Source organism: Plasmodium vinckei, assembly GCF_900681995.1.
Source record: "Plasmodium vinckei vinckei genome assembly, chromosome: PVVCY_03".
Taxonomy (NCBI): Eukaryota; Apicomplexa; class Aconoidasida; order Haemosporida; family Plasmodiidae; genus Plasmodium; species Plasmodium vinckei.
In genome coordinates, this window is record NC_051295.1 from 103,623 (window position 1) to 118,105 (window position 14,483).

General features: G+C 22.7%; 6 protein-coding genes across 6 annotated transcripts; 1 reads left to right on the top strand and 5 right to left on the bottom strand.

The window, feature by feature from the left end:
- Positions 1 to 60: 60 nt before the first annotated feature.
- PVVCY_0300310 (dynein light chain, putative) lies at positions 61 to 987 on the bottom strand (the record flags this gene model as incomplete). The annotated part of the gene is made up of 5 exons (XM_037634688.1): positions 61 to 123; positions 263 to 361; positions 488 to 589; positions 687 to 862; positions 957 to 987. The coding sequence occupies 5 exons, from the start codon at positions 985 to 987 to the stop codon at positions 61 to 63; spliced, it is 471 nt and encodes a 156-aa protein (XP_037490098.1).
- Positions 988 to 1,475: 488 nt separating this feature from the next.
- Positions 1,476 to 2,708, bottom strand: PVVCY_0300320 (aspartate aminotransferase, putative; the record flags this gene model as incomplete). Its single annotated transcript, XM_008628242.2, has 1 exon — positions 1,476 to 2,708. One exon carries the CDS (start codon positions 2,706 to 2,708, stop codon positions 1,476 to 1,478), a length of 1,233 nt encoding a protein of 410 aa, XP_008626464.1.
- Positions 2,709 to 3,924: 1,216 nt separating this feature from the next.
- PVVCY_0300330 (5'-3' exonuclease, putative) lies at positions 3,925 to 6,774 on the bottom strand (the record flags this gene model as incomplete). Its single annotated transcript, XM_008628243.2, has 1 exon — positions 3,925 to 6,774. The coding sequence occupies one exon, from the start codon at positions 6,772 to 6,774 to the stop codon at positions 3,925 to 3,927; it is 2,850 nt and encodes a 949-aa protein (XP_008626465.2).
- Positions 6,775 to 7,894: 1,120 nt separating this feature from the next.
- PVVCY_0300340 (hexose transporter, putative) lies at positions 7,895 to 9,412 on the bottom strand (the record flags this gene model as incomplete). Its single annotated transcript, XM_008628244.2, has 1 exon — positions 7,895 to 9,412. The coding sequence occupies one exon, from the start codon at positions 9,410 to 9,412 to the stop codon at positions 7,895 to 7,897; it is 1,518 nt and encodes a 505-aa protein (XP_008626466.2).
- Positions 9,413 to 11,301: 1,889 nt separating this feature from the next.
- On the bottom strand, positions 11,302 to 12,459 carry PVVCY_0300350 (3'-5' exonuclease, putative; the record flags this gene model as incomplete). Its single annotated transcript, XM_008628245.1, has 1 exon — positions 11,302 to 12,459. One exon carries the CDS (start codon positions 12,457 to 12,459, stop codon positions 11,302 to 11,304), a length of 1,158 nt encoding a protein of 385 aa, XP_008626467.1.
- A 654-nt stretch (positions 12,460 to 13,113) lies between these two features.
- On the top strand, positions 13,114 to 14,441 carry PVVCY_0300360 (methyltransferase, putative; the record flags this gene model as incomplete). The annotated part of the gene is made up of 2 exons (XM_008628246.2): positions 13,114 to 13,240; positions 13,480 to 14,441. The coding sequence occupies 2 exons, from the start codon at positions 13,114 to 13,116 to the stop codon at positions 14,439 to 14,441; spliced, it is 1,089 nt and encodes a 362-aa protein (XP_008626468.2).
- Positions 14,442 to 14,483: the final 42 nt, after the last annotated feature.

Genomic DNA, 14,483 nt, shown 5'->3' on the forward strand with positions numbered 1-14,483 from the left:
GATCAGGTGAAAAAAAACATATGCCTCTCTGCTTATGTTTCCACATTTAATTATCATATTTTAGCATTTATATACAACTATGGCTAAATACCCCTGATAAAAACAAAACAAAAAGGATTCTTCCTGCAAAATAATGCAAAGTAAAATTATGACATTATATTAATGCACAGTTGGCTCGATATCGTAAACACAACATATAATATATATGCAAATGTAAAAATAACATGCATTTGCCTCCTTTCTTTAACAATCATATTCCAACCTTTGCTGAAATGTTAAACGAAAATGATTCTCCTATTAAACATATCCAACCAACTCCAAATGTTTTGTCTAAAATTTCTTTTATATTTTTTATAGCATTCTATAAAGATGTATAACACATATAAATAATATATGTATACAATTTTGTAAGAAAAATAGCTTAAGAAAACTTAATTAAACAAATAAAACAACCACAGTTATGTAACACCAAAAAATAATAAATTACTTCAACTTGAATAGCATTCGTATTGGCATCAGTATATTTGTCTAAAACTCCTGTTATTATATCCACAATATTATTCTGATTATGATAAGGAATATTAGATTTCTAATAAGGAGTAAAAAATTTAATTGTAAACGTTTATATTGACAAAATAAACCATGCTATATTTTTTACTATTACTATTCCTGCATATACTAGTAACCTTAATTGAATGCCTATTCAACTTATGCCTAAAAATAACTATTTCACTTATTATTATTTCATTGTTCTTTATACTCTTATTAATAGGCTTTGCATATGCTTCTTCAAGTTTTGCGAGAAATTTTCGGAACTCATTTTTCCTTTTTCTTTTATCCGTTTGGCAAGCAAAGAGGGGAGCTAATTTATAAAAATATATGTCCACACGCACATATACAATGCTTTATAAAAAATTATTTATAACCTTTACAGACTATGATGAAAAAATATTTACTTAAATTTGTCATAAGTAAGATTGTACTCATATTTATAATATAAAATGTATATCTATCCAATTCTATACATATCAGTCAAATAATGTTATAGCACGCTAATTATATTTCGAACAATCCATATATACTATATTAAATAATTAAATACTATGAGTGTAAAGGGAAAATACACACACATATGCATATTAAGAAGAATTATTTAATGCACGCAAAAAAAGCTATATCAATGCATATGCACATTTTTATATTCCTTTAAATTTGTAGCAAAATAATTTATTGTAAGTCCTAAGGTATGCTAACATTTTTTTTTATACCTATAAGGTATTATAAAAAGAGTTAATAAAATAAAAACTTATGCATATACGTTTGTATGATCTATCAAAATCGCATAAAAATATACTTTTTATTAAAAAATAATCAAAAAAAAAATATTATAAATTAATTAAATACAGCTAGCTAAAAATATAAATAAAAATAAAAAAAGAAAAAAAAAACAGCCAAAATACAGCTACATAGCAAAATTAGCTAGCTCCTCGCTCTGATAAACAAAGACAAATAGTTTCAGTTATATAATCAATGTTATTCATTGTTATTCCTGATACATTTATTCGTCCATTTTTAACAATATAAATATGATGATTTTTTAAACTTTGAAATATATCTGAAAAAATAGGTACATAAGAAAATAATCCTACTTGTTTTTTATACACACTCCAATCATGATTTAAATTATATTTACTTTGAATTTGCTGTAATTTGTCAAAAAATAAATTCCTAATATTAGCTATATATTGTGCTAATTGTTTTAACTCATTTAACCATTCAGTTTTTAAATTAGGATTTCCTAAAATTTCACAAACTAATCTATTTGTATGTATAGTAGGAGATGAATAAAATCTACGAGTTATTATTAATAAGGTACTTAAAATTTTTTTTTTTTCATTTTCATTTTTGCACACAATATGTAAAGCACCTGCACGTTCACCATATAATGACATATTTTTTGCAAAAGATTGGCAAACTATAAAAGGAATATTTTTTTTTTGAAATTGTCTAATTAAAGTTACATCATTATCCATTTCCCCATTTCCAAATCCTTGATAAGCAATATCAAAAACAATAATATGTTTTTTTAATAAAACTATATTTACAATTTCTTCAAAATATTCGGAATTTATATGTATACTACATGGGTTATAACATGAAGGTTGTATAAATATAATTGACTCATCATCAATATTTTTTAAATCATTTAAAAATAAATTATAATTTATATCAATTAAATTATTGTCAAAAAAATTTATATATTTTAAATTATATCCTCTTGATTTTATCATATTAACATGATTTACATATGGAATATTTGTAACATATATTGATGGGTTAGGCATATTGAAGAATTTTAAAAATTCTAATGCAATAGCTATAGCTCCTGTACCTCCTATAGTTTGTATTGTCGTTATTCTTTTCTCTTTTATATATTCTGAATCTTCACCAAATATTAATTGTTGTGTTAATAAACTAAATGTATCACCTCCATTACTTAATAAATATGGTTTCTCTTTATACTTTTCTGCTACCATTTGTTCAGCTTTCAATACACTATTAAATATTTGCACTTTACCATTATTGCCTGCACAAACACCAATAGAAAGATTCACTTTTTTATCAAATGGGTCTGCATTATATTCATCGACACTTTTTAAAATCTCATCCGCCTCAATATGCTTTATCTCACTAAGATATTTTTCCATTATCACCAGAAAAAAAAAAAAAAAATTATAACAAAAATGTTAATACAATTTCAATCGAATTTCGATAATATATAAGTGTCGTCTTTTGATTTAACAAAATTAAAACACTTTAAAATGTATATTTTAGCTATTATATATTTCTTAATAAAATTTATAATATTTTTCCACACTCGTATAACATCGTTTTTGCATATATAATTGTTGTTTCACTCAACAAATGTACTATATAGATTGGATGTTATTTTATAAATAAATAATATCTTTTAAATATAGCCAAATAAATAATTAACTATATATTTTAAATATAAAAAATTTCGGAAATTCGGAAAAAACATAATAAAATTATATTAATATAGTAAAAAAAATATATATTGGATTATATATATTTTTTAAATTAACGCAGTATATTAAAAATATATATATATAATATTGCATACATAAAAAGCCTTTGCTCTTCTTCCGTTTTTTATGGTGAATAAAAAAACAATTTACCAACAATTCAAGCTTATCAATATGCATATTTTAAAATAAATGCATAATAAATATCGCTAAAATTATAAAGATAATATTTTTTTAATTATATTAAAAAAAATATATACAAAAAAAAACTACGCAAAAACTGTAGTACCATTTGTAGCTTACTTGAATAAATAAAATGATAAAAATTGTTCTAAATACATTTTTACTAAACATATATATATTTACTTAATTTCATATTTAAAATAAAAAAAAACATATACCTATGAATATGCATGTACAACATATTGTATATTATCGATACAGTAAAATACTGAGCAACCATTGAAACTTTAAAATTGTATAATCACATATATAGAACATGTAAAAGGTTATCCCTAGCATTTCTTACTTATTTTATTCCATCATTTTTTATGGATATATTTTTACATTTTAAAGTGTCCTATATAGAACTTATAGGTTTATTTATATCATAAATTTGAATAACAAAAAAATTGTAGAGCAAAATGAAAAAAAATAGTAGCAAACCGAATATAATAAATAAACAAGTGCCACTATTCAATGACCATATTTGCTGTCTATAAATTAAAAAAACAAATAAAAAAAAAAATGAATATTGTTTCCACACAAATATGTATAAAATAATTATCTGGAAAAAACACAAATTCATTAATCTATATCCCTATGCTTGTCATAATAGATAAGACTAAATTATTTTCAACATATTTCTTCTCACAATTTAACGATAAACAAGTTTTACAGTTTTTATTTTTATAACTTTTTTTGAAAATCTATTTGTATTACTATCATTATTTTGAGGTGTACTGAAAAGTCTACTGCTTTTTTTATTACATTTTCTTAAATTATTGTGTGGTGAAATATAATTATTTTTTATATTAAAATCGAGGTTGTCTAATTCTTCTGAAGGTTTACTTCTATCCATTTTATTTTTACTACTTAATAATTGGTCATTATTAGTGTTGTTAAATTTTGTCTCTAACTCTATATTAAATAATGATACCTTTGCTACAAATATTTTTTTTGATTTATAATATATAATTTTATAAAATTTTTTTAATTTTTTTGCATAGATATCCCAATAATATTTAATAATTTTTGTTTTGGGAAATTTTCTTAGCATTTCATTAAGTTTTTCAACATTTTTTTTTACAATATTTATATTTTTCGACAATAAAATATCATATATATTTTCAAAATATTTATTATCATAATAATTTATACTATTCTTATATCTATACATATTGTCTTTTTCTCTTCCTACTGAAGAAAAAGAAATAGATTCTTTTGATATCCTTTTTCCATCTGTCTCACTATTTGATGGGTTGTTCTTGTCATTTTGCTCTTCCCATCTTAGTTTCAATTTTATTTCATTATATTTATTAACACAAAAGTTTATAAATTTGTAATAATCAGAATTATTTTTAAATATGTTTAAATTTATATTTTGAATAATATTTTTATAATCATTATTATAATTTTTTACATTATCTTGACATAAATAATAATATAAACTTAATAAAGATGGACTAATAGAATATTTATAAAAAAAATTAAAATTTATACAATATGTTTTAGTATACATCTCAACTAGCCATTTTATTCCCTCTATATAATTTTCACATATTTTCATTTCGTGTTCATAATTTTTTTTTTTTTTACAATTTTTTATATAAAACTTTTTTAAATATATTTCCATTTTCCTGTCTTCTTTTTCTTCATCTTTTGTAAATATGTTCATCCCTAATTCATTCAAATTGTTTTCATTGTCAAAGTTTTCTAATTTAGGTTCTAGCTTTTTTTCATCTACACATACATTTACATTCTCTGAATTTATTTCCCCAACACCATCAATTTCTTTGATACTCCTTTTTAATAAATCATAATCAACATATTTTATAAATAAAGGAAGTTCATTTTCTATAAATTTAGAAGATGCTATATGCATAGCTACTTTTTTTCGTTTTGAAATTCCACAATAATATTTTTTTATCTTATCCTTATTTTTTAAATATCCTAATTTGCATGTATATAATCCTTCATTGTCTTTTTCAATTTGTATATCTATATTTTCATTTTCAATTATTTTTTTTTTTATAATTTCATTTAACAGATATAAAGGTAAATACAGTTGGCTCTCCTTAAATTCCTCAATACTCCCACTATTTTGCAAATTTGCATAATTCCCTTCTTCCGTATTTCTACTTAAATAGCTGCTTGAAAAGTTAACAACTTTCTGAACATAATTCAAAAATTTTAAAAATTCTTTTCGATTTAACTCATAATCTTTGTTTAAAAAGCCATTATATGTTATCCTATCTACATTAGTTGGTTTTTCATTTTTTTTTCCATCTTTTTTTGCCTTTTTCATATTATCCTCTAACATTTTAAAGTAGGCTTCGAAAAAAACTGAAAAATTCCCTTCTCTAACTTTTGGTAAATAGTCATTCCCCTTTAGAATAAATAAAATTAACAAGTCTCGTTTTATTTGATTAAAAAACATAGGATACTTATTTAAAAATAAATTAATAAATATATTTAGGTTATATAAAACTGTAATTTTTTTTCTTGCTATTCTATTTATGTTTACTAAATTATTAAGTGTTTCCCCTGAATTTGTTAATTCATTTTTCTTCCCATCATATGGAATACTACTTATCATTGTGTCATTGTTGTTTTCTACTGGTTTGTCTATTAAATGTTTTTCTTTTTTAAATAATAAATTGCCATCCATATTTAAATAAAATGTTTGAAATGTGTATATATATACATTACGTATATTTCTTAATGCCAAACATTGTAACAACAAATCTGCATCAGCACCTACAATAACAAATGATTCTTCTTCTCGTTTTTCATCAGTTTTATTATCATCTCTCTCATCTTTTTTAACATAACTAGTTATCCAATTCATAAGTTTTAATTCCCCTTCTCCTACTTCCTTATCTGTTGAAATATAAAATTTTACATCACTATATTTTTCAAGGGATACTAAATATTTTACAAAATTTGTAAGAAAATGTCCAATTTTTTCTATAAATATACTACCACATGTTATATCATTTATACTGTCCTTATTTTCTTTTAATTTTATTTTGGCTCTTCTTTTTATTTGTAATTTTAATTTAGAAAATGGACATATTCCATCAATAGCAAAAATCACATTTTTCTTGGGGTGAAACTTTTTTAATACATTTTTTATTAAACTCGATAGTTTATAAAAATAATTATTATAACTACAAAACTCAACATTTGCTTTATGTAATAATTGATTTAAATCAAATAATAAATTATCAACATCCTGTATTTTATTATTATCCCGTAATTTTGTATCCCCTTCCTTATTCTTAATTAGTTCATTCCCCCTATTCACATTGTTGACAATCTTCTCCCTTTTGCTATTCCTATTTATATAAACATCAACATCTAGTAACCTATTTCTTTGAACTACTTTCACACAACTAGGAAAATTATTTATTAGCCATTTATGCAAACCTGGTATTCCACAATTTACTACTGATATAAGTATAACTAATAAAAACGCCTGCCATAAACTGATATATTTTGGCATACCATTATACAACATCCGTAATAGAAAACGGAGAAGAATAGAAATCCAAATTAATTATACAATCACATTAATAATTTATCAAAAGTTAAAATAATAATTATAATAAATATAATTATGTAACAAAATAATTGATCAGCATTTTATTCTACATATTTTTTACTTCGATATCTTTATATTATTCTCTATATATTGGGACCTTCAAACCATACAATCAAAAAAAATACAAACTTACCATTTTTTAATTCCCTTAAAAAATATATATTTATTTTTTAATCTAAAATAACATATGTAAGAATGCAGAAAACAATTGGCTCCGCTAACAGCTCTATCAAACCTACTAGCAGTGCTAAAAGGGGAGAATCAACAAAAACAAACCAATTCAAATAATTGAACCATTAAATTTTCTATATTTATCAATTATACATAATTTATAACCATTTACAATCCAGTTTGTTATTTTTTTTTTAACATTTTATAAACAATCCGTTTCATATACCCTTAATGAAATCTTGGAATTACCAACACGAATCTGCCCCAACCCAAGCAGCAATTTAACACATTATTTTATAAACATATATTTTAATATACTCAAGTTTATGAAAAGGTTCTTTTTTTCTATATTAATAATAATTATGAATTTATATATTTTAAAAGATGCAACATTTCAATATATAGATATAAAAATATGTTATTTAATTTTATAAATGTACAAGAAAATGAAGCACGCACATATGCACCCAATTTAATGCACACATACTTGACACATACATTTATATGTTTATATAAAAACTAAAAAATATATATTTATCTATATTAATTTACAGTTATCAAATATATATATGCACACTGCAAAGTGCTATTTAGAATGAATATTTTTAATAAAAAATGTATAAATGAAAAAATATATACAAATTATAAATAAGATAATATGGTGCACATTTTCATAATATTTCGGTATTTGTTATGTACATATTCAAAAAAATGATATTCAGAATTTTTTTAAAACATTTGATTGGCGGTTTGTTCTTGTTTTTTTCAAGTTAACATTGTCGGGTAATATGTATATTTTTCTTACATGTATGCATATACTATATATCTATACAATTTATGTGTATCAAAATTATACTCTTGATCTGCTTATATATCGTTGTCTATCTTCAAGGGAAATATATGGGCTTGTTCCAATTTCACCACCCTTGGTTTCTTTAATGAAGATAAGTATAAATAAGAATGCGATAATACACATTACTGAAAAGAACATAAATAGTATTGCGGGAGATTGCTTAATAATAATATCTGATGGGAACACCACAATAATTGCACACAACCAATTTATCAATGAAGCTAAACTAGCTGCACTATCTTTTATTTCAGAAGGAAACATTTCATGTAAATATATCCACAATACTGGACCATATGATACAGCAAATGATATAATCATAACAAAAGTTCCAACAATGGATAATACATTTACAGCTCTTGTTGCTCCCCATATTTGTCTAGCTATAGCAGTTGGTAAAAAGGCACAAATAACACCAACACATCCTCCTAATAATAATGTTTTTCTTCCAAGCTTTTCTATAATATATATAGCTGGGAATGTCATCAAAAAGTTAACTGCTGTCATTATGACACTTAATATTGTTATAAATTTTGCATCTAAAAATTCTTTATATAATTCATTTGAATTTGCTACTAACACATTTATACCAGTAAATTGTTGAAAGCCTGATAATACACATCCTAATATTATAACATTTCTATATGCTGGGATTTTTAAGGCATTTAATAATGATAATGAACTTTCTTTAGCTGCTTTGTTTTGATCTATGGCATCTTTAATAGCTCTAAGTCCATCATCAACATCAGATGGGCCATATATTTTTTTCAATATATTTCTGGATCCTTCAATATCACCATTTTCATATAAAAAGTATGGTGTTTCCTCTTTGTAAAAAAAGACCAATAAAATTATTCCAGCAATAGATATTATAGTGGGGAAAAAAAACATAAATCTCCACCAAAACAGTTCAAAATCTGTTAATGTGATTGTTTTGCCACTTGTTTTAGGCCCGTCTCCCAAAAATAATCCCATTAAAACTGCAATAAATATTCCAAATGTTATAAATAATTGATGCAATACACCATATGCTCCCTTTTTATCCTTGTGGGTCATTTCAGATATGTACATGGGTACACTGACTGTTATTAACCCAATACCAAAACCACTTAGTAAACGAGCATATAATATTGTATGGAAGTGGTGGCTAATAGATGTTAATATACTTATAAAAATGAAAAAAACATATATAACCAATAATGAAAATCGTCTTCCATACTTAACTAAGCATCCTGAAAATCCACTACCTATAACAGCTCCAATAAATATTGAGGCTAATAAAAATGAGCTTTTAAGTACACTATCTTCGCATGATGTGGCCTTTTGCCCTGCACACCATTCAAACTCTACAACTATATAACTTTTAATTGTGTTTAAAACACTAACTTGATATCCAAAAATAAATGATGCTAAACATGCTGATAACACATATTGAAATGATGTGTTAAAAAAACCTTCCCTATGCTCTATCTCCTGGGTCCCACCCCTTGATAATATATCCATACGCAATATATTCATTGTTTCGAATTAATACACATATATTTATTGTTTACTTAAATGTACATAACTTATATATTTATATATAATATATCATTTATGTAGTACTAAATTTATAGGTAAAACACTAAAATGTTTATATTTATTTTATATTTACTTTATACTTTATGAATTTATAATTTTATCTTTATATTTTTTATGTAAATAAACAACATGTATTATTATCTTATTTAATATTAATATACTTCAAAAATATTATTTTATTTTTCACCATTCAAAAAAAAAAAAATAACATTAAATATATTGTTAGTAATGCAACTTATTTATCACACCATGTATTAATACTTATATTTTTTATATATTTTTTAATATATTATTAAATATTTATTATTTTTTATTACAATTTTTACTATATTTTGTGCGTATTTTATATAATTATAAAAAAAAATAAAGTATATATTATCAATGTGCGCAATAAATAAGTATCTCTATTTTTTTCTATATGTATATAATAAAACGTATTTTCCATATAAGCATAAACCCGAATATATTATATAAATAAAAGCACAGCTTTATTTTTCTCTCTAAAATATACAAGTATTATTTATTTTAACGTACCCTTATTTTTGTTTTATCAAAATATAATTGGTAGTATAATTCACTTTTAAGTCAATGCTATAACATAATATATATAATATTACAATGTATATTTATATGTACATATAAAATAATATATTGTTTATACACGCTTATATTTACATATATAAAGCAATTATTTTATATATTACAAATGTATATTTATATATATTTATTATGCATGTAAGTAATATGATAAATTTCAATTTAATTGCATTTTCTCCGTTACCTTTATGTTTTTTTCTCTCTCTTTAACGATAATATTTTTACACTTAAAAAATGTTGATTTATTTCTTTATTAATTTAGTTTAATTTTATTATTATATTTTAAAAATATTAATTTATAGAGTTAATTTTTCACATTAAAATTTTATTTATATTTTTCCTACTTAATAAATATTTTATTTTATGTATCATTTTAAGCTATTTTTAAGCTAGCCGCTAGCTACATTTACCGTTTTTTTATGATATGTTCATATTTTTTTACTCCTTTTTTATGCATGTTCACGGTTTTTAATCGATTTTTATGCATGTTCAGGTTGTTTAATCGCTTTTTATGCTTTTTTATAAATTGTTAATAAAATTAATAAAGGTAAATATATAAAATAATACTTAAAAAATAATCACACACAACATATGTATGCACACACAGGTACACAACTATATTATGCTGATCTAGCATGTTTGCAATTATGTTTAGCAAAAATAAATCTAACAAATAAAAAAATAAAATATAAAAATAAATAGGCAAAATAAGTACACAAAATAAATACGCAAAATAAATAAGCAAAGTATATTAACAAAATAAATGATATACTTTTTCCATTTCAACCATGCGTAAAAACGAAAAAATATTTACATTGCAAACAAAACAAATATTATATACCCATACTTTTTATTATTAAAAGCATGCATTATAATATTATTCCTAATATATATGCATAGTTCACACATTTTTCAAATATTAAATGATAATAAGTATGGAGCGAACTTAATGCAAATGAAAAAAATGAAAAAATCATTGCATCGCTGTTTGAATAGTACATTTTGTCTAAATGTATACATTAAAATATATTAGCCAAATTAAAAACCTTTATTTGAGTTAAACTGTATTATGTGATGTCGACATATTATGTAGGTGGTCGTTCCCTAGTTTACACTTTCACCGATTTCTGAATAGTTTGTGTATTTTAAAAAATAATAATTACCGCAATAATTGTCAAGTGGTATCATAATGAAATAGCTAATCAACTATATGTACATGTATATTTTCTTCATTTCGGTGTGGTAGTCATTTCTGAAGTGGATGAATCAAGTAATCCTAATTTTATAAAATCATTTTCACAAAAATCCAAAATAACACACTTAACAATGTCCCCTATTTCATATGTATTGTTCATAAAATTTTTTATAACCCCCCTTTTGCTTAAATTTAATTTAACATAAAGATTTATATTATTACATGAAACTATCATTCCTTCAATTATCATTCCTTTTTGTAAATGTTTTTCATTTTTTATATGCGAATTTAAATATTGATAATCAATATATTTTTGGCTTTTTTCTATTACATAATTTATCAAATGAAAATTATTATTTTCTTCGATTATGTGTTGTGTGTCTTTACATAAGTCAAGGTTAAGTTTACTATGTTTTCCAATTTGGTCATAATTTATGTTGGTATTATTTTCATCACTTTCGTTAACCTCTCCTGGAATGTTTTCTATATTATGCAAAGTGTCAACTAAGTTTAACATCAAAGGCTTTAAATATAAAACGTCCTGAACAGCATAGTGAATTAGCTCTTTTGATATCGGTCTTTTTAAATAAATTTTATTATCAAGTGAAATAATTTTATGAAAATATATTTTATGATTATTATTTAAAAATAAACATTTATATAATAAATCATCATAACTTATTTGATATAATTCTTTTTTTGATTTTTTTAAAATTAAATTATATGCAATTTGTGTATCAAATATATTATTTAAATTAATATTATATTGATTAAATAGTATAGAACAATCTTCTCTACAATCATGTGTAACCTTTATAATATTTTTATTTTCAAATAATTCTTTTAAATATTTAGCAAACATATAACTATTATCACATTTATATAGATCAAAAATATATATGTCCTTTGCACATACTTGAATAATGCTTACTGTTCCATTTTTACCTATTTTATATCCCTCAATATCTAATCCTATTATTTTTAAATTTTCATTCATAGCATTTTTTTCGATTTCATTTATATATTTTTTGCATTCTTTTGAATCATTAATATAGATTATATTTTTTTTTAAGTCGTCAAAATATCGTACAACTTTATCATTCACACTTAAATTTAAATATCCATAGGACGTACTACTAATTCTTCTTTTTAATCTTATACAACTTGCACATTTTTCCAAGTACCTATACATTTTCCGCTATATTATATAATTATCATACCAACCCTAATGATATAAAAAAATAGCTAACAGTATTCCCAATTGTAGAACATGACAAAAAGCTATACACATAAATGTTTTTTTTCACATAAGATATGATTAAACATTTGCATGTTTGCCAAGATACTATTTATATTTTCCTCTTCATAACTAACTACATTATTAAGCATTATATTGCCATTTTATTTATTCTTTCAATTTTCCAACTAAAAGAACATCATAAATTTGGCACTATATATGTTTGCCGATCACCATTTGGAAAAATACTTTACATTATTTTTATCGTTCATGCAATAAAAAAATTAGCAAAAAATCAGTAAAAAAATAAATAAAAATAGTATAAAAAAAATGCGATAAAAATATATGAAGCATACGTTAACCAAATAATTTCTAATTGACGCTTTATACAATTTATTTAAAAAATGGAAAGCTAAAAAGAGAAAAATAATTTTGAAATAAAAAATGGTAACTACTTTCTTAAGTTTGGTGGTTATAAATGGGAATAAAATCATACAATATGTTTAATTGTATGATAATATAAGAAAATATTCTTAAGTAGTATTTACCATTATTTTCCACCTTTTTGCTTTTTTCATTTTTTTTTTTCTTTTATTATTGTTACACAAAATGGGAGCTAGTAAAATATGTACTTCATACCATCACAATTATTATTGTAGAAGAATTCAACCATACCTTTTAAAAAATGGAACTAACTTATTTATGGATAAAACCAAATGTTTCTATACCAATGAAAGTAAAAGAAATGATTTTTACATTAGTTGTGTATTCATATTATATCCTTTATAATGTTGCTACATTTTTCAAATTTATGAAAAAAATAGACTGTAGTTATTTAAAAATTATTGCACACATTTTTTAGCTAGATAATATGAACAAAATTTTTTTTTTCTGACTGTTCATATTTTTTATCACTTTTTAAAAAATTTTATATACCATTATTTATTATTACAATTATTTCCCTTTTCAATACAGGATTATATAACTTTGGATTTCAAAAAGTTACAGAAGAAATAAAATCAAAACTTGTTTATAATTTATTTAGTAAGGTTTCTAATAAATATGACATCATGAATGATTTGATGAGCTTCCGTCTACATCGATGTTGGAAAGATCAATTTATAAAAGAATTAGACTTATTTTTAAAATATCAATGTTATAATACTAAAAAAAAAAATATAAATGATTCTATAAATGTCGATCCAAATAATAATACCACTAATGATGAAAGTATGAACCAAAATATCTCATCAGATCATAATGAACAAATAAAAATTTTAAATGCACATAAATGTAAAATATTAGATTTAGCTGGTGGTACAGGTGATATAGCTTTTAGAATTTTAGAAAGATATAAATATTTCTTGGAAAAAATAAAAATATTTGATAATAAAAATAATTATGATCGTATATCAGAAGAATTTTATAAAAATCCATTAGTAAATATAATTGTTTGTGATGTAAATAATGATATGATTAATGTTGGAATAGAAAGAGCAAAAAATTTAAACTTAAATAAAAATATAACATGGCTTGTTGAAAATGCAGAAGATCTAAAATCTATTGAAGACAATTCAATAGATATAATTACCTTATCATTTGGTATACGAAATTTTACAAATATTTCTAAAGCATTGACTGAAATGTATCGTGTTTTAAAACCAGGTGGAAGACTTCTTTGTTTAGAATTTAGTAAAGTAGAATGTAATGCTATAAATCTTTTTTATAATTTTTATTTAAATAATTATATACCATTACTTGGAAAATATATAGCAAATAATGAACATGCTTACAAATATCTTGCTGAAAGTATACAAACATTTTTAACTCCCGACGAATTATCACAATTAATGCATCAAACTCAATTTAAAAATATTTCATATACAACCATGACCTTTGGAATTGTTGCAATTCATTCTGCCTATAAATTAAATTAAAGAAACAAAATACTTACAGCAACAACCAAGTTCATAATGTTT